The sequence below is a fragment of the Arachis ipaensis genome, chromosome B2 (genome assembly GCF_059453495.1).
Source record: "Arachis ipaensis isolate K30076 ecotype BB chromosome B2, ASM5945349v1, whole genome shotgun sequence".
In the NCBI taxonomy this organism is placed as follows: domain Eukaryota; kingdom Viridiplantae; phylum Streptophyta; class Magnoliopsida; order Fabales; family Fabaceae; genus Arachis; species Arachis ipaensis.
In genome coordinates, this window is record NC_142437.1 from 124,566,843 (window position 1) to 124,593,743 (window position 26,901).

General features: G+C 29.3%; 4 protein-coding genes across 4 annotated transcripts; 2 read left to right on the plus strand and 2 right to left on the minus strand.

Annotated features, from left to right (window-relative positions):
* Window positions 1–348: 348 nt before the first annotated feature.
* Window positions 349–2,207, plus strand: LOC107628062 (uncharacterized). The gene is made up of 3 exons (XM_088505413.1): window positions 349–563; window positions 1,010–1,365; window positions 1,863–2,207. The coding sequence occupies exons 1-3, from the start codon at window positions 464–466 to the stop codon at window positions 2,157–2,159; spliced, it is 753 nt and encodes a 250-aa protein (XP_088361539.1). The 5' UTR covers window positions 349–463; the 3' UTR covers window positions 2,160–2,207.
* A 2,158-nt stretch (window positions 2,208–4,365) lies between these two features.
* RPL24A (ribosomal protein L24) lies at window positions 4,366–6,212 on the minus strand. The gene is made up of 5 exons (XM_016329307.3): window positions 6,128–6,212; window positions 5,353–5,428; window positions 5,154–5,255; window positions 4,815–4,963; window positions 4,366–4,700 (listed from the first exon to the last, which is right to left on the minus strand). The coding sequence occupies exons 1-5, from the start codon at window positions 6,136–6,138 to the stop codon at window positions 4,544–4,546; spliced, it is 495 nt and encodes a 164-aa protein (XP_016184793.1). The 5' UTR covers window positions 6,139–6,212; the 3' UTR covers window positions 4,366–4,543.
* A 3,298-nt stretch (window positions 6,213–9,510) lies between these two features.
* Window positions 9,511–14,344, plus strand: LOC107626428 (uncharacterized). The gene is made up of 4 exons (XM_016329308.3): window positions 9,511–9,969; window positions 10,888–11,850; window positions 13,406–13,453; window positions 13,543–14,344. Exons 1-4 carry the CDS (start codon window positions 9,763–9,765, stop codon window positions 13,978–13,980), a joined length of 1,656 nt encoding a protein of 551 aa, XP_016184794.1. The 5' UTR covers window positions 9,511–9,762; the 3' UTR covers window positions 13,981–14,344.
* A 3,959-nt stretch (window positions 14,345–18,303) lies between these two features.
* LOC107626429 (Sulfite exporter TauE/SafE family protein) lies at window positions 18,304–22,186 on the minus strand. The gene is made up of 11 exons (XM_016329309.3): window positions 21,842–22,186; window positions 21,585–21,744; window positions 20,962–21,224; window positions 20,779–20,824; window positions 20,487–20,542; window positions 20,246–20,332; window positions 20,098–20,148; window positions 19,739–19,978; window positions 19,209–19,302; window positions 18,846–18,986; window positions 18,304–18,752 (listed from the first exon to the last, which is right to left on the minus strand). The coding sequence occupies exons 1-11, from the start codon at window positions 22,010–22,012 to the stop codon at window positions 18,670–18,672; spliced, it is 1,392 nt and encodes a 463-aa protein (XP_016184795.1). The 5' UTR covers window positions 22,013–22,186; the 3' UTR covers window positions 18,304–18,669.
* Between the last annotated feature and the right edge of the window lie 4,715 nt (window positions 22,187–26,901).

Below are 26,901 nucleotides of genomic sequence, written 5' to 3' on the forward strand. Positions count from 1 at the left end.
AATGTTCAAACAAATAATTAAAAATCAAAATAGATATTTACTAAAAAACACAAAGTTATATTAAATTATAAAATCGTCTAATTTAATAAAAAAATTTAGAAATACTTAACTTAAAACCTAAATTTAGATTTGAAACTACTATAACTATTATTATATTGGGTGGTTTATTTTAAGATAGGGCGGTCTAAAAAGAGAGGGAATAGAAGCTTTGGTTGCTTCCTTCTCAGATATCTAATCTATCTATCTTTCTTCCTTGGTTTTGTGGTCCATTCCCAATTGAGTGTGGCCCCTTTATATAACATAGATAAATTCTTCTGTTTAGAAACAAACAGTAGGATCCAAGTTAAAGGGAATATATGAATTAAGCTAAGAGAGACATCACATACCAAGAACAAGCCAAGAAAGTGAAAGTGTTTGAGTTCTAATATTTGAAGTGTCAAGCTCAAAAGATAGAGATATATCCATGGATTGGAATAATAATGGCAGCACTAGATCCTTTGTTCCTCGACCTGATTCTTCTTTCAGCTTCCTCTACAACTATACCTACACCAACCCTTTCCCAGGTAATAACAATAATATTCTTCTTCTAAACCATATATAGTTTGAGAAACATTTCAAGTGCACCGGGGAGTACCAGTGTGCGCACCAGTTGTTTTAACCGTTGATTTCAATTAATATATGTTATATATATTTTTTATAATTCAGATCAATGGTTAAAACAACTGAAGCACCGGTATTCTCAGTGCACTTGAAATGTTTCCTATAATTTGACTATTATTATATATAGCATGTAAACTCTAGAGTCCATTTTCGTTTTCATATATGAATAGTAACTTGAGGTACAAGCAATACTATCACACTTTCACTATATGTTATGTATATATGATTTTGCTTAGGCTCCAATTGCAATTTAAACCCTAATTATTATTATTATCACTATGTATAGTTACTATTATTTACTACTACTACTAGTATTATATTATTATAATTTGTTAATAATAAGGAATAGAAATGAAACAAGGAGGATCATCAGCAATGGTGGAGGGTCCATCATCATCAACAACATTATCAATGGAGAAAATGAACAACAACAACAACAACAACAACTTAATAATGGAGAAGAAAAAGAGGCTAACAAATGAACAGCTGGAGTCACTAGAAAGAAGCTTCCAGAAGGAAATAAAGTTGGATCCTGATCGGAAGATGAAGCTATCAAAGGAATTAGGGCTTCAACCTCGCCAAATTGCTGTGTGGTTCCAAAATAGACGTGCAAGGTGGAAGGCTAAGCAACTTGAGCATTTGTATGATTCTCTCAAACAAGAGTTTGATCTCATTTCCAAGGAGAAACAAAAGCTTCAAGAAGAGGTTTCATTATTCTTCATCATCATTGCACCATACATATATATTAGTATTTACTATGAACAACATAGTAGTGTAATTTATCCTCATTTTAATCATGATTTTATTTATGTCACACTTATTACATTCATCAACAATACCATATATGTCCATACTCAAGTGCAGTCGACTTCACGTGAAGTTGATAGCTGAGAGTCATTAGATGAAAATTTAGTCCAATCAGTCAAATCATCTAACGATTCTCAGTTATCAACTTCACGTAAAGTCGACCGCACCTGAGTTTTCACCTTACAATAATAAGGATAATTAATTAATCACCAGATAAAAGATAATTAAATTGTAGTATCACATGCATATCCATCATAATTGGTGCTAAAAAAAATTCTAAATAAATGTTCAATGTAATTATATATGTATATAGTTAGATAAATTCTAACATTATTATTGGTTTGTTGAAATTTGAAGAGAACAAACATTCATTATTGTGGTTGAATGATGATCAGGTAATGAAATTGAAGGGAATACTGAGAGATCATCAAGGTTGTAGAACTACTCAGATATCAAATTACACTGAAATCTCTGGTGGAGGTGGTGGTGGTGATGAGACTACTGTAGAAAGCACTTCTGAGGCCTTACGCTGCTCCAACACCAACAAATCATCATCAATTTCAAGAGCTACTGCTTCCATTGTTCATAATCATAATAATAATGGAAATTGCTCTTTCACTGTTGAAGACTATAACACTACAGTTCCACCAACAGTTCTTCCCTATTGGCCTGCTGTTCCTTATTACCCTTAATTAATTAATTAATTAGTATTATCACTAATATGTTTCAGCTTAATTAGTTAGCTAGGTACATTAATTATTAGATGATCAGGGAAATTAATCCAGTTTTTCATAGGATATTCACATCATTAGGATCTTCTTGTTGGTACCTTAATTATAACATTATTATTATTATTATGAGTATAATATAGTTATTATGTTTATTTAACTTAATTAGTCACTTTTATATATATAATTGCATGAAGTGTTTTGGTTGTTACCTACTAAATTTATGTAATAATAATCCTTTCTGAGCTTTTTTTTTCCTTTTATTTTTTTTCAGTTGGAAATTAAATAACCTGCTAATTTGTTGAATTTTTTTAATTTATGGATGAAAATTATCTGTTGAAAACATTTAAACAAATAATTTCTTTTAATTTAATATTACCTCTATATATGATTAAGAACAAAGAAATGGAGAGAAATGTGAAAAACATAAAGTTATTATCATATTAATGGTTGTTAGTTGTTCAATTATCCTCTATATACTTAAGATGGTATATTAAGTATATTTATAATTGTTTATAAATATATTATATCTGAAAAAAAAAAATCCTTTATCTATCAATCATTTTTTTTTTCCTTTCCTAGAAGCAAAATTTAACCCTAGCCAAACCCTAAAATATAGAGATGGCTATTATTGGATTCTTTTTCTTATTCAAATTTGGTTCTTCATGCATTATTATTTGGGTTTATGAATATGAATTGCCAAAGGACAATTAGTTTGCGTGTAAGAATGGAGAGATAATAATTTCATTTCCCAAATATATTCAAAAATAAATAAATAAATAAATAAATAAATAAAAGAAAGGTGATTGTTGAAGATACATCTCTCTCTATTCATGCCCAGTGGCAATGCCCACAAAGGTACAAATTTTTCAGAGAGTAGTTATTGTTGCTTCCAATTTTAAACTTATCCCTAACTTGAGTAAATATACTTTTCTTCTTTGAAACTAGAAACTAGAAAGGTTGAATCTTTCAGTTTTGGGGATCAGTTAATTCATTTCTTTAGTAGTAATTTCTTTTGTTTAATTCAGTCACTTTTTGATGTTGGCAACACATGGAGACTTTGTTCTATAACTAATAAACATGGGCTAATCTTCAATGGGACCAATTATGAGTGTGACAAGTGACTGCAACCCAACAAATTCAAAAATCTAGAGAAACATCTAAATCAATTTTAGTCCTTTTTTTTTAAATAATTTGTTAACTTTTAGTCATATATTTTATAATATATAATTGAATGATAATATTAAATGTAAAAGTAATTATAATATTGAAGAGACACCAAAAAAATAAAGTGGATATTTCAATGATGATATCTTCACCTGTCAATTATTAGATGAATTGATATGTTTGACTAAATATATTTGATTGAATAATCTAATATTTTACAATGTTATTCTCACGTAAAGAAGTATCTACCAAAAAATAATATTGAAGAATTTTCTAATGTGAGGACTGAAGATTTGAGTTTTCAAAAGAAAAATTTTTTGTGACTGGGTGAAGATCTCACTTCAAATAGTTACACTAAAGATAGATGTCCTACTAACTATACATTTCTTATAAAGAGAAAAAAAAAAAAAAAAGAAAACAAAAGTGGTGTATCAACACCCAAGCCCAACCAATAATTTTTGGTGATTGTTAATTTGGGGTCAAACTAATATTTGCAGCAAATTTATTGAAATTCCGGTAGCCACAGCCCAGTTTGGGTTAAAAAAAAATGATTTGGTAATTGTCAAAATATTGAGTTGTCATTCTTTAATGTATTTCCCAATGGCTAGGTTTATTTCTTTGCTTATTTTGTTGTTGTAACCAAAGAATTTTTCGTTTAGAACTTGAGGAACACTAAAAAAGCTATATTCATGGTAATTCAGAAACAAAATTAAAACTTCTAGCTATTATTTTAAGAAATCCCGATTAAAAGTTTCGAAATATGGATGAACGCTTTGTACAAATGATTAGAAACTAGAAAAAACATTTACTCACAAAGAAGGATGTCCCTATTATAGTAGAAGACAACATGTTATACCAATTTGATGTAAAGTTCAGCTTGGATTTTAGGAACATTTTAAGTTAAACTTTGGGGTAGGCTTGGGAAGTTCAACCAAAGGATACACTCTTTGCAACATTAAGAGAAGAAACAAAATACAAGAACTGAATGAATTATGGAAGAAAATTTTTGGAAAACTTGAAAAAATTGCCTCCATTGGAAAATCAGCACATTCTAAGCTCCAAAACACAAGTTTTAAAACAGCAAAATAAAAGATCAATGATGTGAATGAAAGCAGTACAAAAGTTTGGAAACAACTCTATTGTAAAAGCTAAGCCAAAAAGGGAACACCAAAACTGGGGCCTCAGCGCTTGCCGCCACCACCGCCGAGCTTAGGGCCTTTTGGTTGAGCACCCTTGGAAACATTAGCTTTGCCTTGGGACTTTTGGGACTTTGCCGTAGTTTCTGCCTTCTTTGCCTTCTTCTCATCCTTTGTTTTCTTGATCCTCTCTTTGATTTCACTGTAAGCATAATGACCTCATATGGTTAGATAACTAAGGGTAGCATAGCAAACGATGTCGGATAATTATCAGCGAATATACATAAACATGGAATACAAAAGGGAAAAAACTCACCGAAGAGCAGCTTCTCTAGCAGCATCTCGAACCTCCGGCTTCTCAGTCCTCCTTTTCTGGATAACTTCCAAAGTGGCACCAACAATGGACCTGGAGTAAGGCCTCTTGGTGGCACGGCGCTTCTTCTTCACGGCTTCTTGTGCAATGTCCTATAGATAGTGTAAAATGATACATATCAGTATGGATGCAATGAAATTAAATGGAATGGCATTCTAACTTCACCCACATTAATCAGTATCAAGCAATTGAGTACGGTTAAGAACCCCAATGACTAGCTCAAGAAAAAGCATTAACATATTGTTTAATGTCTCGCACACATAGTTTCGATCAAGTATTCACCTTCTTATGTTGCTTCCTATACATGGCTGTCCATGTAAGCTTCGACGGCTTCAATCTGTTGTGGAAGTACCTCTTGCATTTGGAATTGGCAAACAGAAAGACCTAGTTATTCCAGAAACAAACAGCTTCAGATTAATAACCCATAGCCAATAAATCATAGCAAAAAGCACCTTCACAGTGAAATTTAAAACAAACAAACCTGTGAATCACCGCGGACGAATCTGATGCCTTTGCCAGGGTAGATCTTCTGGCCGCTGAAACGGCAAAGTTCGGTCCTGGAATGCACCAAAGATCAAAACTCAGTGAACAGAACTCATTCAATTCATAACACCACAACAACAATGCCTTACACTTCTTCAATAATGGACCCTTTCTTTTGTGAGCAGCTTCATCTTATGTCTTTTAGTATATAATTCATAATCAACATTCAACAAGATTTTCAAATGAAACTCTTAATCATTACTCAAAACGGGAATAATAATAATAATTAAAATCTTATGTTAGAAACCACTTATTAATCATTTTCAAACACACATGACATAAACCACTTATGTTATTTTTAGTGCCTTATTGAAAAAACAGAATCAAACAGCAAAGATATTTTCACATTTTTTTTCTAATTTATTTCTAAGAACAAAATCTTAATGAAGCATGCCAAAATTGAATATTCCCAGCTACAAAAAACAGAATCAAACAGCAAATAATTTATAACCTTGACATTTTTCCTAATTTATTTCACAATATCAAAGTTCTAAGTGCAAAATCTTAATGAAGCATACCAGAACTGATTATTCCCGGCTACAGCTTAAAATAAAACCACAAAAGAATAGCCATCAATCAATCAAAACCAATTAAGACCATTTTTTTTTAAAAAAAAAGCAACATTTCCAAAAATAAAAAACATGAAAGTAAGTATAAAAATTTTCAAACAGAATCAGAGATCCTTATTTCGTAAAAGAATGAAAAAATCGTACTTGAGCACCATGGTTGCTGCTGCAGCTGCTTCGCGTGTTCCTCGATCTCCTTTGTGACGCGCAGAAACCCTAGAACCCAAATGTTCAGTTATGACTATATATATACACCAAAATTTCAATAAATAGCCTTCATTCCTTCAAATATCACGGAAATGCCACCGGGGTTTATCTCGGCCCATGTAATTTTACTGGGCCAAGCTCAATTACTTCCTTGGTTATCTGGGCCGTAATATTAGTTTCTAGCCCAAAGTAGAAGTTATAGGCTCGTTGGTTATTTTTGTAATGAAAAATTGGAATTATGCTTCAGTTATATATGTACTAGCAGAAGACCCGTAGTATCCACGGGTGGAAGATCTCTATTTGTTAAATTCTTTTATTTGATTATGTTTATAAAAAAATTTTTATTATTATTTTATTAAAAAATACGTGTAATATGTATTGACTAAAAAAAATAAACAATATCTTAATTATTTTTAACAAAAACCACGATAAAATTTGACACTTATTAAAATATTATGTTTTGAATAATTTTTTAAAAAAGAGGCACGACTTAAAGTCAATGATGCGATTGACTTAAAGTAGACTCTTATTGTTAAAAAAATTAAAATATTAGTAATGTATTTAGATTACTAAAATATTAGTCACTTATTTAAATTATTTTCATATGTCATATGTTCTCCTGTAATATTTTAACCGAAAAAAATATTTATATTTTTAAATAATTTAACATTAATTTGTATTTTTTTTAACATCTTTTTTAATGGATAACTTTTAGGGAAAATTTTAACTAAATTTTAAAACAAATAAATACATTTATTGTAATATAAAAATAAAAGTAACTATTGAGGTTTTTTTTTTTTTTACTAATTCTTATGAGTTATGGAAAAAATTTTATGAAAAGTTTTTAAAAATTTTATAATATAAATTATTATTGTAATGTTTTATAGTTCTGAAACAAATTTAAAAAAATTGACAGAGTAGTGAATGATGGTTTTAAACTTTAAAACAAAGAGGTACTTAGTGTGTGTTTGGATTTCAGTTTGCAAAAGTGAGTTTGTATAAAATTGATTTTACAAAATTGATTTTGATGAAAAGTAAGTTTGGGTTAACATGATTTATGTTTGGTAATATTTATATCAAAATTGATTATAGCAAAATAAATGTTGTTTGGATTATACTACTTAAAATCACTCTTAGATGAAAAATTACTAAAAGAGACATCAATTTAAATTATTTTTTTTATATACATGCAAAAACAGAACCTAACAAAAATAATATAAAAAAATATTTATTATATAAATAAATAAATACAATAAAAAAAATATGAAAGAGAATACTATAAATTTTATAATATTAAGCAAAAAAATATTCTATAATTTTTCTAATATACCCGTACTCTTTAATTTAGTATTATTTTGGACTATAAATTTTCATTATTTATGGTTCTATTGTTACTTATAATTAATTTTTTATTTATTTTGTCATTTTTTATAGGATCATAGTTTATATTATACAAAATTTTGATAATAAAACGTAGTATATATTAATTACAATTACAAATTTTACAAAGTCAAAATAAAAAAAAATATAAAACAAAGATAGAGTACATCAAAGAATAGAAAAAAAATCATACAGATAAAAAAATAATAAAACCAACAACATATATCATATGAACAAAAAAAATACAATAAAAACTAAATAAAATTCATATGAATAAAATAAATAAAAAATTTCATACACAACATAAATACAATGTAGTAAAAGATAGAAAAAAAAGAATTCATATGAACAAAATATAATAAAAAAATCATAACAATTAATAAATACCTAAAAAATTATAGCACTACAAAAAATAAAAAAATCAACAATATTTGTCATATGAATAAAAGAAATACAATAAAATAAATAAAAAATTATATAAACAAAGTCAAACAAAAATAAAAAAAATTCATAAAAAATATACATATAAAAAATAGTATAAAAAATGATAAAAAAAACTCATATAAAAACATAACATCAGAAATCATAACACTAAAAATTAAAATAAGAAAATGAGTACTAAAAATAATAAAAAAATTAAAATATTCAATTTAATAGTGATTGAAACAAATTTGAACAATTTTGATGAAAAAAAATGGAAGAAAGAACTATAAAAAAAATAGAAAGAACTACACAGAACTACTATGAAGCTTATAGTTATTGGTATCCTTTTTATAAAATAAAATGAAGGGTAAGGTTGGTAAAAAAGAAAAAAAAAAATTTCACCTAATTTTCTAAAGGTAATCAGTAACCATGAACGTGAAACGCAGAAGCTACAAATTTTAGCTTCTTCTCAGCGTGGGTTTAGAGGCAGAATCGTTTCTGCGTTTGAAAAGAAAAAAATTGCCAAACATAAAAGTGAAACTTTCAAGAAGCTCAAATGCACTTCTTTCTTCACCAACGTGTTTGCCAAACACACCCTTAATGGTTTGATTAATTTGGTTAGGTCTATGAGGTCCATAACACAATCAACCCGCATTTTAGAAGAAGTAGGTGGATAATGATTGTTCTGGAGGAGAAATAATTGCACTCAATCATAGAAAATGAAAATTAAAATAAAAAGGAAAATGCTCTTGAGTTGATAGTTGATAGTGGATAAATATAATAAGAGAAAAAGGGCAAAAAGACAAGTGGATGTTGAGTACATATATGGGAAAAGAATATCAATTAATCAATCAATTGATTTTATCTCTATCATAATTCGTACCAAATATACATCATCATAACATTTTTAAGAAATAGTTTCCCATGAGTCATGAAGGAAATTGAGACTAGAAATGAGTTACCCTTCAAGGCTTCAAGCCAGATCACAAAATATATTGTGATATTCCTTGATTATATTAATAAATAAGCATGCATATGTATGTATTTTTATATACACACTAAATATGTATTTTTATAGGATAATTAACCTTTTATACACATATAACATGAATAATATATTTTGTACCGAACAATATTAAAAACCAAGATTATTAACTAATGATATTTCTTTTCAAAATTTTGATGTATTAACAATATAAAATATTGGTGAAAATTCAGGTGCAGTTAATTTTACGTAAAGTTAATAGATGAAAATTTAGTCAAATCAATCAAATTATCTAACGACTATCAACTATCAACTTCACATTAAGTCGACTGTACCTAAATTTTCACTTAAAATATTTTATACAATCGTATAATTACATCTATCTTTTTTAGATGACTATTCATACCATTATTATAAAAAGTAATTATTTTTATTAATATAATATTACGTAATTAAATACACATATAAATTTATTTTAATCAGTGTATTAAAATTAAAATTTTTAAATATTATTAACTTTTTTTCTTATTTTTTTGTTTTTATTTTTTGTTTCTCTTCCAATTCACAAAGAACACCCCCACCTCGGAAACACCAATGGAACGAGCCCGTTTGCTGGTTCCATAATCACTCATCACTCTCCGAGATCTCACTTTCCATAAGCCAACTAACCCCTTTCAATTCAAAAACCCCCCATTTTTGTTCATCTCTTTCTTCATTTCACATACACACATATTTTTTTTCTTATTCTTATCGTTGATTTTTCCTCTTTCTTCATCGATCGGGGAAAATGGGGGATAATCAGCCGGAAGAAGAGAGAACCACCGATAGCAGCGATTTTACGTCGGAGGATGAGGGAACGGAGGACTACCGGCGCGGCGGCTACCACGCCGTCAGAATCGGCGACACCTTCAAGAATGGCCGCTACGTCGTTCAGAGCAAGCTTGGTTGGGGCCACTTCTCCACTGTCTGGCTCGCTTGGGACACCCAAAACTCTGTAATCACTCACTCTCTTTCAAAATCGAAGCTTTTTTGTGGGCTCTGTAGAATTTCTTACATTGGAATGATTTTATAGTTGGGAAGATAAGCACTTTTTGGTGAATATTTGAAGTGTGTATGGTTAGGGATTAGTGAATTCGTGTTTTTTTAGCTGCCTTAGGAGCTTAAGATTTTGATTATAATGTGTTTGTTAAGCTTAAAAAAAGTTTAGAGCTGTGGTGATGATTTGAAGTGTGCTTGGTTTAGGATTAGTGAATAATTGGTTTTTTAATCTGCCCTAGGAAGTTGAAGTCTTTAATTACAATGTTTTTGAAGCGTGTTTGAGATTTTTTTAGCTGCCTTAAGCTTTTGATTAAAATGTGGTTTTGAGCCTGAAGTTTATAGTTGTGAAATAAGATATTTTTGAAGATGATTTGAAGCTTGTTTGCTTAGTGATTTGTGATTAAAAGATTTTCCCTTTTTCTGTTTTAATTTTTTGCTCGCTTAGGAAGCTAAAGCTTTGGTTTTAATATGGTTTTGAACCTATAGAAGTTTTTGAGTTAGTTAATCTAAACACAAGTTTTATCTTTTGCCCCAAATCATTGTTTAGGCCTGAGTGCCTGACCCTTTGTGAGGATTCAATAGTATTGGAGAAAAACTGCAATTTTATTACTACCAGGCTTCTTTGAGTTCAGCTATATGCTTGTGCAGTTAGAATGAGTGTGGATTTTTATTTGGAGCTCTAAAACCATTGTATAAGTGAAAATTCAAATATTTTCAAATGGAAAACTAAATATGCTATGAAAATCTGTAATCTAGTAAGCAAACAATTATTTGGCATCTTTACAATTCTTTAGCTTGACTTTTTTTTTTTACCCTTTTTTTTACATGATCGGTGTGTGAATATAATTTTTCATGTTCTGATGGAGATATGCAGAACTATGTAGCTCTGAAGGTTCAAAAGAGTGCTCAGCATTACACTGAGGCGGCAATGGATGAGATAACAATTTTGCAACAGATTGCGGAGGGTGACCCGGAGGATAAGAAATGTGTGGTGAAGCTTTTGGACCATTTCAAGCATTCTGGTCCGAATGGACAGCATGTCTGCATGGTCTTTGAATACCTTGGCGATAATCTATTAACTCTTATAAAGTATTCTGATTACCGCGGGATGCCTATTAGTAGGGTTAAAGAGATATGCTTTCATATTTTGGTTGGATTGGATTACTTACATAAGCAGCTTTCTATTATACATACTGACTTGAAACCCGAAAACATCCTTCTCTTATCAATGATAGATCCGTCCAAAGATCCTAGAAAGTCTGGCACTCCTCTCATTCTTCCAAATAGTAAAGATAAGACAGTGCTAGAGTCTGGAGGTGCAAAAGACCTGAAAACATCAAATGGGGATTTGCTCAAGAATCATAAGAAAAAAATTAAAAGAAAAGCTAAGCAGGCAGCACATGGATGTGTGGAGAAGGAAGCTTCAGAAGGAGTTGATGGTAATCCTGAAACCTCTGGTGCCATAGAATCGTCTCCAAATGCAAGTTCTGCAAAAGAACAAGCTTCCAGTTCTACAGGCACCCATCGGTTATCAGATGCTGATGGAACAAAGTCAAAAGAACAGAGTGGTAAAAGGGGAAGCCGTTCAATGAGACAAAAGCTGCTGGCATCAGCTGATCTGAAGTGCAAGTTAGTTGACTTTGGTAATGCTTGCTGGACATATAAACAGTTTACAAATGATATCCAGACAAGACAATATCGGTGCCCAGAGGTGATCCTTGGGTCGAAGTATTCTACTTCTGCAGATCTTTGGTCCTTTGCTTGCATTTGTTTTGAGCTTGCCACGGGAGATGTTCTATTTGATCCTCACAGTGGTGACAACTTCGATCGGGATGAGGTGTGTATATTATGTTTACAACGTGTGATTAGAACGTGCGATTATTCTAACTTATATGATGAGAATTTCTAGGTTTTCAGGTCCTTATATTGAAACTTAAAATTTGAATGAACTTACAAATGATAACATTTTAAAAGTCAAGTGTGTGAATAATATGCATATGAATTTTGGAACAAGCTTTAGGTGCTTGAATTTTCTAAAACTATGATAGAAGAGTTGTAGTATTATATATCTATGAAGTCTGTCATTGATTGTTAGTCAAAATTCAATTCAGCCACTTAGAATGAGGAAGATACCTACTATCTGTATTAGCTAGTTCAGCATGAAATGAGTAGCTTGTTTTAGTAAATAAATTTCATGGTTGCTTTATTTTCAAAACTTCTTTATTGGTTGAAAGGATTACATATGTATTTTTCCAAGTCCAAAGTCTTTAAGGTCATCAAATCCCAACAAGCAAACCAATTAGTCTAAAGTAAAGAAGATACTGTAGTGACAGGCGTTGGTTTTTGCATAGCTTTGATGGCTCTGGTTGGGAAGGAATGCTAGTTCTTTTTGGATGTAGATCTCTTTTGGTGTAGGATATGGAGCTGAATGAGTAAAACATTTGTTGGTGTTCACTTCATGATTCCAACTCTTTTTTTTTTTAATAACTTTTTGTGGAGTATCTAGTGTCTTATTCATTATATACATTTTTTATTTTTCTACTGGTACATTCTTGTATGGCGTGAAGAGGCGATGTGCATGGGTAAATGTAAATATGCTGTTATTTTGGATCCAAGTAGCACAGTGCTGGATGAGAAAGAAAATAGAATCACTATAGGTTTTGGGAGATTTCACACGATAACTTAGGATTTTATTCCTCCATGCTGGCATATGGAGAATAATGCTTAGCCTAGTCCATGTCTGATGGGGAACCACAGTCCTTTATTCAACTTTTACGATACAAAACTATTTATATGTTAGTACCCAGTGAGAGAGATGGTTCATGATGTGGCATCAAAGTTTCTATAATCAAATGATCCATATTTCAATCCTTTTTGCCTCTGTTCTTATAGATGTCCATGCTTCAAGCTCAAAGCCTCAAAGTGAGGAGTGTGTGTTACGGTATAAATCCGTTCATGTGCCTCTAGCTCGCTACCGAAGAGTTTAAACTTTGGAAGATATGGTTTATGATAATAGCCACCTCCTCTAATATCAAGTCTCAAACTTAAAAAATTCCAATAGAGTAAACCTTTGCTGCCACTTGAGTTATGATTATTAACTAGTCACCACGCTGTTTTATAGGATGCTATCTTGAGGTTTTAGCCTACCGACTATCGCCCTTTCGTAAACTTCATGCATATTAGTTAATTGAGGCATACATTGCTGCTTTCACCAAATGGTTTGGTTGGTGTGTGGTTTTAATTGATTGGATATTGGTCTTTCAAAAAGAACAATAGAGATGTGCTTATCAAATTCAATGCCAGATTTATAGCTTTATTTGGTGGGAGTGATCAATTGTTGCCATTCATTTTTCGGTTCTAATTTCTGAATGTTGTTCTATAATTTGTCTCAGGACCACTTGGCATTAATGATGGAACTTCTTGGAATGATGCCGCGGAAGGTAGTAATACTTTTCTGTGTACTTCTCAATCAATCATTTTCATGACATTCATGACTAAGGCTAACATGTATGTGCATCATAATTCTCAGATTGCATTAGGAGGCCGTTATTCTCGCGATTTCTTTAATAGATATGGGGATCTAAGGCATATCAGGCGATTACGGTTCTGGCCCTTGAACAAGGTTCTCATGGAGAAGTATGACTTTAGCGAGCGAGATGCAAATGACATTACTGAGTTTCTGGTTCCGATTCTAGATTTTGTTCCCGAGAAACGGCCAACTGCTGGGCAGTGCCTTCAACATCCGTGGATCAATGCCGGTCCACGGCTTTTGGAGCCATCCGTCGTCTCTTCTGATCACAGCCTGCCTGGAGCCATCGCTGGCATTTCTGACCAAAAGAAAAAGGACAAAGATGAAAGGGAGGCCATGGAGGCAGGAATGGGAAACATAGCAATCAACACAGATACCAAACCAGTCATGGCTTCCCCATCTAAGAAACTCTTCCAAGGAAGCCATAGCCACAAGTAGTTGATCCATAACTAGAACCCTGATATGCAACCGGTTTCTATGAAATACTTGCATGCTTCTGGAGCACATTTAAGACAGAGACGCGCTCCTCGGTCGCTCAATGTTGTTGCGAGGGGCCATTGATTGGTTTTCAAATTGGATCGAGGCAAAATTACAAACTAGTCCCTGCAAGTGTTCTACACAGCTCAGTGTTTTAGACAAAGGTGGATTAAAAAGGTCAACATTTATGATATAGAATCAAGGGTCTTACCTTTGTTCTTTGTTACCATTGACTTGTTTGTGAACAGTGTTCATTCTCATGTCATCTTGTACTGATTGATATTCTGGATATTAAAACATTATAGACCATGTTTATTCTTTTATTGTTCTTTGTTTTCTCAATACTACATAACTAAAAAATCAACCGTAAACTAGATATTGATTTGAGGCAATTATATATGTACAAAGTGTAGATGGGTCACAATGATTGAAACCTTTATCACAGGAAATTAGACATTGTTACAAGGATATTGTTTACTAAGCATATGTCATACAATTCTTAGTATCAAACTATTTGAAACAATAAACATTGTCTTGAGAATTGAGAATAATAAGTAAAAATAATTGGAAATAAGACATTGATTTAAGGGATTTTTTAAGACATTTGTTTTATTTTATCGGCAAAAGGTTTTAGGAAGATTATACACTAAATGGTCAAAGATGATATATGGCTAAACAGTATCACTGTAGATATGATACATGATAGAGCGGAATGTCGTTTTTTTATTGATGTAGTCGTCTTTACCTAATGGGATAAGGATTTGTTATTTGTTATTGTTTGTTTTGTTCTTTTATTTTCCCTTTAACTTTCTTGTGATGCAATTGGCTGGCTGAATACATTGATGTTACATGATATAGGCCATAGTTCAGAATATTCATTGTCCCTATATAGGGAGAAAGAGAGATGCATAGCATGTGCTTTGTTCAGCAAACACATGATCATGGTTTTCATGTTTGAATTTTGATGAATAAAAACATTATTAGAATTATTTCTCACTTGGCCTAAGGGTCCACCTTCAACATTATGTTATTACCATGCAAAAATCATTAGGGTTTATGTAAGGAGTTTAGCTTTTATGTACTTACATGGTAAAATATTTCCTAAAATATTTTATTAGTTATCTAATTATATCTATTTTTTTAGATTATCAATTACGGAATTAATGTAAAAAATATTTATTTTTAGTGATATGGCATTACGTAATTGGATTAGAGGCGTTCACGAGTTCAGATAATCCGATTATACGTCTGAATCCGAACCGAACCGATTAAATATGTTCTGGAACCAATAGATAATCAGGTATAATTAGACCCGACCCGATGATACCCGATCATAATTGGTCTGGATATTGATTTTAGAGGAGCAGAACTCAAACCAGCCCGTAAACCCGATGATCCTTTTATTAAATTCTAATAATATATATATAACTTTTACATTAATTAACCTAACTCTATTATAATTGTGGATTATGGATATTTTGTTATTGTTAGAATATTATTAACTTGTAAGTTGATATTACTTGTTTACCATATTTACATGATTTTTTTAAAAATTTTTCTCATTTTTCAATTTTTTTTGAATTTTTATTTCATCGGGTAATCAATTATCCGAACCAAACCAATCTGAACCAATTATAATTTAATTGGTTTGGTTCTCATTTTATCCCATATCTAAACCAATTCGATCCATAAACACCCCTAAATTAGATACATATAGAAAACTGCTTTACATTGGCAATACATTAAAATAAAATTCTTATTTAAATTTAAACTAAGACATTATTTAATAATAAAAGAGCCTTCATTGAAGATAAATAGGGGTTTTGAGTTTTGGAAGTGCCTCTCATCACACTTACTTTTGGTAGTAGTGGAAAAACTCTTACAATAATTCATGCTACTATTCAAATCATTGTTCATTTATTTTCTAAATTATAAAAAAAAAAGTAAAAAAAAAAAAAAAAAACTTGTTCTTGTAACATTAACACACTAAAAATTTTGGATACTTTTCTTTTCAAGGTCGTAGCCCAAAAAGATCTACAAACTTTATTTAACTAAAAAAAAAAAAGTATTTGTTGCATCTGTATTCTTTGTCTATAGTTCTCTGTTTCTAGTCACACTTCATTTCTTTTTTATTCAATTAGACAAATCAAATGATGTTTTCTTTTGAAATTTGAATAGAATAATTGAATAATTACAAGTTTATGTTACATGCATATCATACATCACATTTAATATATAATATTACAAAAAGAATATTATATTTATTTTCTGCTTACCAATAATTTGTGAATGAAAGAGAATGAAGTAATTTTCATTACCAACATATGTTGCTTGAGTGTTTAGAACAACTAAATTAATTTTAAAACATGTAGGTCTTATCAAATTTTGATTACGTATTTATATTAATGAATTAATTAATCAATCATTCAAAGAGAATAAACAAATAAACTGAAAAGTTATCTTGATGCAAATGTGTAACCATTCATCGAATTACCAGAGTTTTTAGGTCCTGATTTTATAAGATGAGATGAGCACCTTCAACCATAAAAGAGAAAAAAAAAAAGGAAAAAAAAATCTTATAATTAAGCTTGTTCAGCACCATTATTTTGATAAAAAGATATCTTTTTTATTTTTTAGTGTATTTGCCAAATTTTTAGTAGTAAAAGTAAAAACACTAGAAAAATAAAAATAAACATCTTTTTTTAGAAGCTGTAATTTACATCTTTTTTTAAAAGATTTTTTTTCTTAAAAAAAAAAGATGTTTTCATGTAATAAATAAACAAAAAAGTAATTTTATTTTGTTATACCCAAACATAATTAATAGATAAAAAAATCTTTTTGCATGAGATACCCAAACATAAAATTACTTTTACTTTTTTATAAGATCTTTTAAAAAAAATATAACTTGAAAAAAGATATTTTCTTAGAAGTTACCAAACCAATCCTAAAAAAAGAATCAACCAAGACTAATATTTATAAGAATGTCTTTTGATGAATCCACTGAGACTGGATTCTCAAAATTATCTTAAATAAAATATTTAAATTTACAAAGACACTTTTATTGATTGTATTATCAAGCCAATTATGTTACATTGAAATTTTGTCAATTAATATATGCCTCTATCAAATTTATTTTGTTCTGTTCATAACATAATGGATGTAGGCTAAGCACAGAATCATTGATTATGATTTTCGGCCAATACTATTTTAATTATACAAAAATTAATATTTTCCCAAATCTGTGTCCATAAATTATTAAAGTAAAAACAAAATTAATGATATTTAATAGTGATGGTTTAAGCAACCGCCACGTATAATTTATTTCCTTTTCGTTTCAAAACAAAACACTATTTTGGTGTTACCAAAGATCTAAGATTTGATTCAAAGATCTAACCAGCTATTTGCTTATTTGGCCACATGATGTCTTAATCAAATAATTCCGACCGTATATTCATACATAGGGTACCTTAATCTCCATCTTCAATGACAAAAAAGGGAAAAACATTGGTCCCAAAATTCATTCAATTTGGTGATAGATTCCAAAAAATGCAACAATCATGCAGGGACCATACATTTAGTACTATATATATTTATTTAAATTTAAAATATTAATGGTATTATTTTACTCTTCACTTTTGGATCAAGACCATAATAATCATGGAGCCTCTTTCAAGTTTATAGTAGCCAAGTTCCACAAAACTTCTTCACATATTCAATACCACTAGAAAATGAGAGAGATGGGAACAGAAAAATTTGAGATTAAAGTATATAGATTTGGTCTATTCATTTGTATGCACAAAAAAAAAATTGTGTAAAGGTTGGCCGAGTGGTCAGCTCACTCGTCCACTTAAACAAATATCGGGGTTCAAATCCCGTAGATCCGCGACGGATTAATCTTTAACCTGTCGGGTTGAGGGATACCGTGGGCAACCAAAACAAAAAAAATTGTGCACATAATAAAGACAATTAAATCAATAGTCTACTACATCAAATTCTTACAAATACAATCATTTGATTAAATAACATTAATTATTTTAAAATCTTTTACACTCTAAGTAAATAACAATAAAATTACTAAATTTTAATTGTTGTTAGTTGTTCACCATTTGCTAAATTATTTAGTACATTTTGAAGATTTAATTATTTAAAGATCTAAATCATTTATGCTCCACCAGTTTTTATGAGAATTAATATCTGAACATTGTGGGGTCACCAATACCTTGATTTTTTTGGTGACTTTCCAATACCTTGATTGTTGAATCACAATCATAATTAAAAGAAAAATAAACAGAAATATTATAATATAAATATAATATTGGGAAGGAATTGAATGATTCCCCCAACAGAATAATACAAATTAATTAAATGACAAAGTACAAAATAAGATATGTATGTGTTAGCCAGGAACTAACACAAACCATAGAGACTCTTTTTTTTCACACAAGAGACCAAGGCAAAAATAGCCTTTGTTATTTAAGGGAGACACAGATTTTCATTCATTCCTGTTGGTCAACTAGGCATTGACCAACATTTGGAAATAATGTTTTTGTGCTCTTAATGCAAAACCTATCTTTTCACACACACTAATTGACTCTCAATAATTTTTCCAAATTGTTTGGTGCTACTAATTTCACACACTTAAAATCTTAATCACTGACTTGTACAAAATCCTAAGAATCCCATAAACTCATGGTTGTTTATCATTTTAATGCTCTGTTCAGTGCCAACAACACCTGAAAAAGTTAAAAAAAATGTTTAACAATGTAAATTATGTAGGGGTAAAAAAGTCATATGAATGAGCAATTGAGTTTGGTTTGGTTTATTACCCATGGTGACAGCACTTGCAAAAATAACACCAGAGAGGATGAATACAATGAGTGAAGCCCTTCCAAGACATTTAACCAATCTTCTTACAAAGAATTGTCCCCAGAATCCAGCCAAAACTGACACTGTAGTGAGGTATAAGGCTGCCAAAAAAATACAATAAAATTTTGATTTATTTGCACAGTAAAAAAATGATTTATATGTATTGTTATTGTCTGTATAGAACTTTTTTATATTAACCTATGGTCAAGTTCTTTTGTTCAGATAAATATTGTAAAAGAAGTTTTATACGAAGGTTTATAAATTAAACTTGAACTTTTATACATAAAACTACCATTAACTTAGAGGGTTGCTGAAAAAATTACCAAAAGGAATAGGGAATCTCTTGAGAAGGTAGAATTCAACCACAGACAAAGATGATGAAAACATCATCACAAATGTTGCTGTCGCACTAGCAACCTGCAATGCCAATGACATACATAAAAATATTTAGAAGTTAATTTTATTGATTTTTAGTCTTAAATCAAGATTTTTAGGCACTCAAATCAGCTCATAAATTCTAAAGTCAACTTTACTTTACATTCTTTACAAATAAGTTAAAACGAGTTAAGTCCCAACTTAATCTCTAAAATTGACTGCGTATACTAAAATAAATTTTTTAATTCTAATTGCACCAATTTTATACATGAAATTGAAAAAATTACAACATGTTAACAGTTGGGACTTGGGATCTCAAAGACTATTTTACTGTTTGCAATCAATCTAAGAGACTATTTTAAAGTTTAACTCCATAATACATATTCTTTACCTAGTCAACACATTTTTTCAAAGTAGCATATATACTTAACCTAGTCAACAAAACCTTGAAAATGTGCATACTATATACTTTAATTACCTGAGGGATAACACCAATCTCCAAGAGAAGAGGGCCTAAAACAAATCCACCACCAGAACCAAGTAACCCTCCAACAGTTCCACCAATGATTCCACACAATGCACAAAATGCAAGGTTCATAGGTGTCCATGCTATTGAGGCCTCACATATGTAATCTAAGCACCCTGTTGTGATTCTTTTCTTGTGATCCTTGTACAACTTCACTGTTTCATACCCAAACACCACAAATGCAATTGGAAACTGAAAACACAAAAAAAGAAAACATAGTTTCATGTCAATTATTAGTCAAACCACACACTACTAAGTGTAGTAATAAATAATAATTTGAGGTTATATTTGTTAATTGAACTTTATCCAACCTGTAATCCAAAAAGCACCCAGTACAAAACACTGCAAGCCTTTGTATTATTCTGCAACCACCGCCACCAAACATGTTAAAATAAATAATATTAAAAAAATAACATCAAAAAAATTTGGACAGAATAAGATAGAGACAAAGAGACTTGCTTTGATGATTTGAATCAGCAAGAAACCAAGCCACACTACCATCAACACCAGCATCCTTTTCCATCTAAGGTTGAGACACATTATTTCCTGAAATATGATTTTTTTTTTTGAAGTGTAATAAAGGTTAATTAGTTCCTCTCATAGACAATAACAACAATAATTATGATAATATAACCACGTTTTTCATGCATTTTCATTTAAATAATCATCTAATAATAAAAAAATAAATAAAATTACATACTAGAGCTGACTTCTCTTCTTTGGGGATCAATGGTTCATATTTTGTATCAATTAAAACTGCAAAAGTCATTAACACAATTAGAACTCAAAACACAATTTATAAATAAACAAATTACCACTATAGTATATTAGCATATGAATATAATATAAGTTGATGCTCTACACAAAAAACTGTTCATGACTTCATGTTATCATGCCAATCATTGAACCCAAATTATATTGCACCGTTTACTATTCATTACTTTACAAAGATAAAACAATTATTAAAAATGTATAAGATTATTGAAACCTACGTTCTCCACGTGAATTAACTATAGTTTCTTCTTGCTTGGCCTTTTCCTGCACATAACAAAGCAGAAAACAAAAAGGGGTCAAACAAAATAAAATTATAAAGAAAACTAGAAAAATCTGATAAGTTAAATTTTCCAAATAGTGTCATCATGATCTAAAATCATGAAAAAAAATTATTTTTTTACCTTGAGAAGAGTCTCTTCCTTCCACATCTCAATTCCTTTGAAGAAGGACCTTGAAGATGTGCCAATGAAGAGAATGATGATGAGGACAGTGATGAGCCAATAGGGGAAGACAACACTGAGAGAAACACCAATAGTGATTCCAAGCAAGAGCATAGGTTGGAACAGAAGTGCAAGATCATAGTCTAATATTGGAACCTCCTTTGTTGGATGTGGCACTCTCAGATTGTACCATACAGATGATGCTGATGCCCCCATTATCATACCTACGATCAAAAAACCATATATTATTGTTTTCACTTATTCTCAAACAGAAAACGAAAACACAAACCAAATAGCAGTAACTTCACAAACAACTATGCTATGTATCAATGATTAATGAACAATAAACCACTCAGAAAGACCAAAAGAAGAAAAGGGGTCATAATTTTATTTGTCAAAATCACAAGTAGATAGCCTCCAAAAACAATCCTATTTGAGTCAAGAATATTCATCATGGTAGGACTAACTATTCAGGGTGGGAATTTTTTCCATACATGTGGTAAAAGAATTTGAATCAATTTTGTTTGTGAAAGTCTAAGTAACAAAATGAATTATTAGTATTGGAATATAAGAAATTTTGTTACATTTAGATAGAGCAGCAGCAGATTTTGTATCAAAGCCAACAAGGAGAGTAAGCATGGGAACAAAAATGCCACCACCACCAACCCCACCAACAGTTCCAAAAGCAGACCCAAGAAAACCAATCACTGTGGCCAACACAACCCTCCAATTCAGCTCCAATTCCTGCAACAACCAACCATTGCTCTTGTTACATTCACACACAAAAAAAGCAGCAAAATTCATTCAAAAAGTTCTCATGGGAATATGATCAAACACCTACAGGCCAAACTTTCTGAACTCCAGATTCATAAAGGGTATTGGTAGTAAGGTATGGTTTGCTTTCATGATTATGATGACGAGCATGGTTTATGAGTAACACAGCAGACAAAACAGCAACAGAGGAAGCAGAGACAAGATATGCAATGAAACCTCTAGTGTTTGACATTGACATGATTCTGAGGAAACAAGAATGTGTTTATTATAATGTAAGTAACCTTGGAAGAAGATACAAAGCAGAGAATGAAGAGAGGCAGAGAGGGAAGAAGTGCCTATAAAATGAAGAGAGAGAGAGAGAGAGAGAGAGAAGGTTGGTGAAGTGTAACTGCTGCTGCTACCTCTAATCAGTGAAATACGTGCACTGCTTCAATTGGTTGGTACTTCTACAGTATCCCTATTGTATTTCTTTCTACTTTCTAGTTTTTATTATTTTTTTTATCAAATATAGAAGACTCAAATACACGACTTCTTAGATGAGTATGAGAAAATTATGCTATTTGAGTTATAATTAGAGGTGTTCAAATCCAAATTAATCCAAATTAAACTCATCCAATTCAATCCAAACCGAAAATCGATTAAAACCGCACTAATTCGGATTTGATTGGATTATATTTTTTGCAAACTGCTGGATTGGATCAGATTTCGGATCTACTTTTCATAATCAATCCGATCCAATCCAATTCAAACCGCATAATGTGCTATTATATTATTATTTTATTATTATATTTACAATTATATTTATAACATGTTCAATTTGTTATACATTTTTCTATTATTCATGTATTATTATTATTTAATAAATATTTTATGTTTAAAATATTATTTATTTATTTATTTTAACTAACCTATAATTTTATTTCTATTGTTATGTTATTGTTGGCTTTTTAAGATATGTTAAGACTTGTTATGTCATTATTTATTATTTAAAATTTGATGTTAAGACTTGTTATAAGTATTTAATTTTTTTTATTTAAAAAACCGCAAATCCAAACCGCTTGTAATCGGATCGGATCGGATCGGATTTTCAAAAAAAGTTCGTCCAATCCAAACCGCACTGCATATAAATTAAGCATTCGGATCGGATGACTTTTTCCCTTAAAACTGAATCAAACCGTATCGCAAACACCCTAGTTATAACTTATTGGCCTACTTTCTAGTTTCTAGCATTAAAAATAAAAAATAATATAAATAAAAATAAACATTAATTTAATTATCTATATAATTATTAATTTGAGAATTAATTTTTTTTGTACACGTAATATTTTTGTTAAAAAAATATAATTTTTGTAAAATTTTAAAATATTAAAAAATTTATTTATGAATTAAATCAAATACAAAATTATATTTCTTGAGTATAAAATTAATTTTTGTAAATTATTATAGATAAAAAAATTATTTTGACATTAGTATTTTTTGTATTTTTAAATTAAAAAAAACTTAAAATTAAGTATCAAAATATCTAATATACTAATAGTAATTTTTTATATAAATTTAATTAATCTGATTTGGAAGTCCATAAAAATGGAAGAGTCTATGAGGATTTTTTTCATTTAAAAAATTTAAATCCAAGACTTTTAGAATGGATTTTTTTATATAAATTAATTAAATGTTTTATTTACGTATATATATCATTTGAATGGTATTTATAAATTTAAATTTTATTATTTATCTTATGTATAATATAGTTTGGATATCAACATTTTTTTTTAATCCATCTTACGTTAGTTTCTTTTTGCAAGGATTTTATATGAATACTCTAGAAATTGAAAATAGATTTTACATTTTTATTTGATTATTTTCTACCATAACAATAAATGTAAAAATGAAAAATCAATTACTATTTTGCATATATAAAGTAATTGTAGTAGTAGACAATGAGCGTAAAAATTAACAACTCTTGTGTGTGTGTCAGTGTGTGTATATATATATTTGGTAATAATATATCAATTTAGATATTAGCATTAAAGAGTTTTATATCCAAAATGGAGAAACCAAATTCTTTCCATAATCCATAAAATATAAAACGTATTGCCCTATTTTTCTTGACAAATGATGAACATGTAGGATGATGAATAAAATATCGTTTTTTATCCCTTAATATTTAGGATAAATTTTAAATTTATTTTTAATATTTAAATTATTTTATTTAAATATTTAATATTTTAAAATGATCTCAATATTATTCTATTATTAGTGATTTATTTCTTGGTTTAAATATTTTTATTATAAATTTTATTATTTTTATTTTATACAATTTAATTTATTAAAATTTTTTACATGTTAAATCTTCTCAATATTTAAATTATATTTTATATATATCTAATTTTATTTTTAATTTAAAAAATTAAGTGATAAAATAACATCGATTAAAATTATTTGCGTCTTTTTATTTTTTTTTCGCTTACTTTTTTTTTTATAAAAATTATGAGTAATTATATACAATAATACCTAATCACTCATGCATAAATTGTGTTCTATCTTTTTTTAATAAATTTTTCTTACTTTTTACTAAAATGATGAATCATAATTGTTATTTCACTCATATAAGACTATATATAGAATTTCCCTATTTATTACCTCATATGTAACGATTTGATTTGATTTGATTACGCAATGATGCCTGTTGTCAATGTATTATTTCCTAATATTTTTATGTTAATCTTTTTTAACTTTACCTAATATTCGTTCCACCAAACTAATATATAATATATAATAGTAATAAAAATAATGGTAATTTTAAAGCGTATATCTTTTATTTATTTCTATTCTAATTGAGTATTAAAAATATTGTTATGATTTCGTTTGCACCTAATTGATTAAGCTCCGTAATTTGACTCTTCATTATATTATTATATTATTAATTAATATTAGTTATGCCTTTTACTGTTTTTCCTTTTTAAATGAATGAAATCAATTAGTTTAATTTGTCTCTTCTTTTGCATCATTCATTTCTTATCTTGTGGACACAAAAATATACGAAGAAAGGTGGGTATAAGGTACGGTATAAATTAGGAGAATGATAATTAATGCCACTCTTCAAATTCGATAACATGTCTCAATTATTAAAATAATATCATAAAATAGAATAATTATTTCATTACTACTTGTATAGTTAGGAGTTATTTGGTTTAGGAGGTCAAAGCCTAAATGGAATTGTTTTCTTACTCCATCCACAAAAATATTTGAAAAGAGACGGTAAGGACAAACTCTCTCACTCATATTCAGGTAAGGTTAAAGATAAGATCAGAGACATTATTAATATACACAATAACAATATCCATATTTATCCGTATTAAATGTATTATTATAAAATATATTCAACTAACTTGTATCTTAAGAATGTATATTAAAATTACAAAACAAAACAAAAATTAAAAATTTTTATTAACAATAATCTTATAATGTATTCTTGAACGATTTAAATAACATTCCCTTAACAATTTAAATAAGTGGTCAGAGAACTTATTATAAACTACGAATATATGTAGTAACAGGCGTCGCTTAGTCAAGTAACTAGGGTGAATTCGGGATCTGATCCGATCAGATATAACTAAAATCTTAATCGCATTAAAATTATCAGAATCGGATCGAATTTAATATTTGTGTTTAAATTCGATCTGATTCTATCGGATATATTCGTAAAATATAAAAATATTTTTTAAAATTTATTTTTATTAAACAAATATTAATAAAATTTATTTTTTTATTCTTTTAAATATGTTTATTTTTAAAATAATATTAAATATATTTTTTTAAATAATAAATTAAAATAATACAACATATATAATAATTATTAGTTAAAATAAAACATAAGAAGAATATTTATTTATTTAATTTATTTATTTTTGTAAATTTGCGGATATACAGATCGGATATATAGATACTTACATAAAATTCGCAATCCAATTCTATAAGTGTTCGAATAAATACTACAGATATGCGGATTGGATCTGATCTATAAATATCCCTACAAATAACAGAGATCGCTTAAATTTTTTTTTTATCAAAGATAGGAGACTCGAATCCGCAACATCTTAATTGAGTATGTGAAGACTATGCCATTTGAGCTATTGCTCATTAAGAAAGATCGCTTAAATTAATTACTTGAATTGTTGGAAAGCAATTAAAAATTTTTAAATTGCGAAAGAAAATTTTGTATTGTGAACAAATTGGTCGGACACCAAAAAAAATATTTACTCAAAGAGAAATGAAATCCGTATATATCCCCTACGAGCTATATATGAAGAAACCAATATTTGTTGACAAAAATCAATCTTTGCATGAGTTGGGAATATTGAAGAGTCCAAATCATGAATGAATATGCTGGGCTGGGAGTTAGGACAGTAAGACATGTGCATATTCTTGGATGCCTTATTTCTATATATATATAAGAATATACACTACCAACAACACAGTATAATTTAGTAAATATTTTCTTGTTACTAGTCAAAGACTTAAAAAAAAGCTATATTATAAAAATGGTAGTTGAGCCTAAAATAACCCTAATTGTCATGTTCAATAATATTGTTAATTAAGCGTAGTGAATTTTGTAACAATTAATATTTTTCTTGACGTCAAATATATATTTATATGTATAATTACATATTCGTGTCCTCATCTATTCTATAAATTTTGAGCAGTCAAAAGAATAATTAAAAAATTGCAGGAAAAAAATGTTGTGTAATACATAACACAAATCGTAAGTACTGGTTTCTATAAAAAAAAAAATTGATTTACGATTTTATAAATTATAATTTTTTAAATTAAAAAAATTAAAATCATAACTTACAATTTTTTAATTATTTTTTGTTTTATTTAAAATTGTAATTCACAATTTTTATTATTTTTTAAAATATTTTATCTTTTTTTTTCTCACGGTATTCTTCAACCCGGCAGGCCAAGTAGGGGTGAACGTGGATCGGATCGGATATGGCCAAAATTTCGATCCGATCCGCACTAAAATTATCGGATCGGATCGGATCCAATATCCGCAGTTTTTAAGTCTGGATCCGATCCGATTGGATATCGGATATATCCGCAAAACACAAAAATATTTTTAAAAGC

Excerpts from the sequence above, each read along its gene's own strand:
- LOC107628062 (XM_088505413.1), top strand. The coding sequence starts at position 464 with ATGGATTGGAATAATAATGGCAGCACTAGATCCTTTGTTCCTCGACCT. Across the intron at positions 564-1,009 it reads CTACACCAACCCTTTCCCAG|AAATGAAACAAGGAGGATCA; the intron begins GTAATAACAATA and ends AATAAGGAATAG. Across the intron at positions 1,366-1,862 it reads AACAAAAGCTTCAAGAAGAG|GTAATGAAATTGAAGGGAAT; the intron begins GTTTCATTATTC and ends AATGATGATCAG.
- RPL24A (XM_016329307.3), bottom strand. Across the intron at positions 5,256-5,352 it reads TCGTCCGCGGTGATTCACAG|GTCTTTCTGTTTGCCAATTC; the intron begins GTTTGTTTGTTT and ends TGGAATAACTAG. Across the intron at positions 4,701-4,814 it reads GCTAGAGAAGCTGCTCTTCG|TGAAATCAAAGAGAGGATCA; the intron begins GTGAGTTTTTTC and ends TTATGCTTACAG.
- LOC107626428 (XM_016329308.3), top strand. The coding sequence starts at position 9,763 with ATGGGGGATAATCAGCCGGAAGAAGAGAGAACCACCGATAGCAGCGAT. Across the intron at positions 9,970-10,887 it reads CTTGGGACACCCAAAACTCT|AACTATGTAGCTCTGAAGGT; the intron begins GTAATCACTCAC and ends GGAGATATGCAG. Across the intron at positions 13,454-13,542 it reads TTGGAATGATGCCGCGGAAG|ATTGCATTAGGAGGCCGTTA; the intron begins GTAGTAATACTT and ends CATAATTCTCAG.
- LOC107626429 (XM_016329309.3), bottom strand. The coding sequence starts at position 22,012 with ATGTCAATGTCAAACACTAGAGGTTTCATTGCATATCTTGTCTCTGCT. Across the intron at positions 20,543-20,778 it reads AGTTAATTCACGTGGAGAAC|TTTTAATTGATACAAAATAT; the intron begins GTAGGTTTCAAT and ends TGACTTTTGCAG. Across the intron at positions 19,979-20,097 it reads GGGTGCTTTTTGGATTACAG|TTTCCAATTGCATTTGTGGT; the intron begins GTTGGATAAAGT and ends TTGTGTTTTCAG.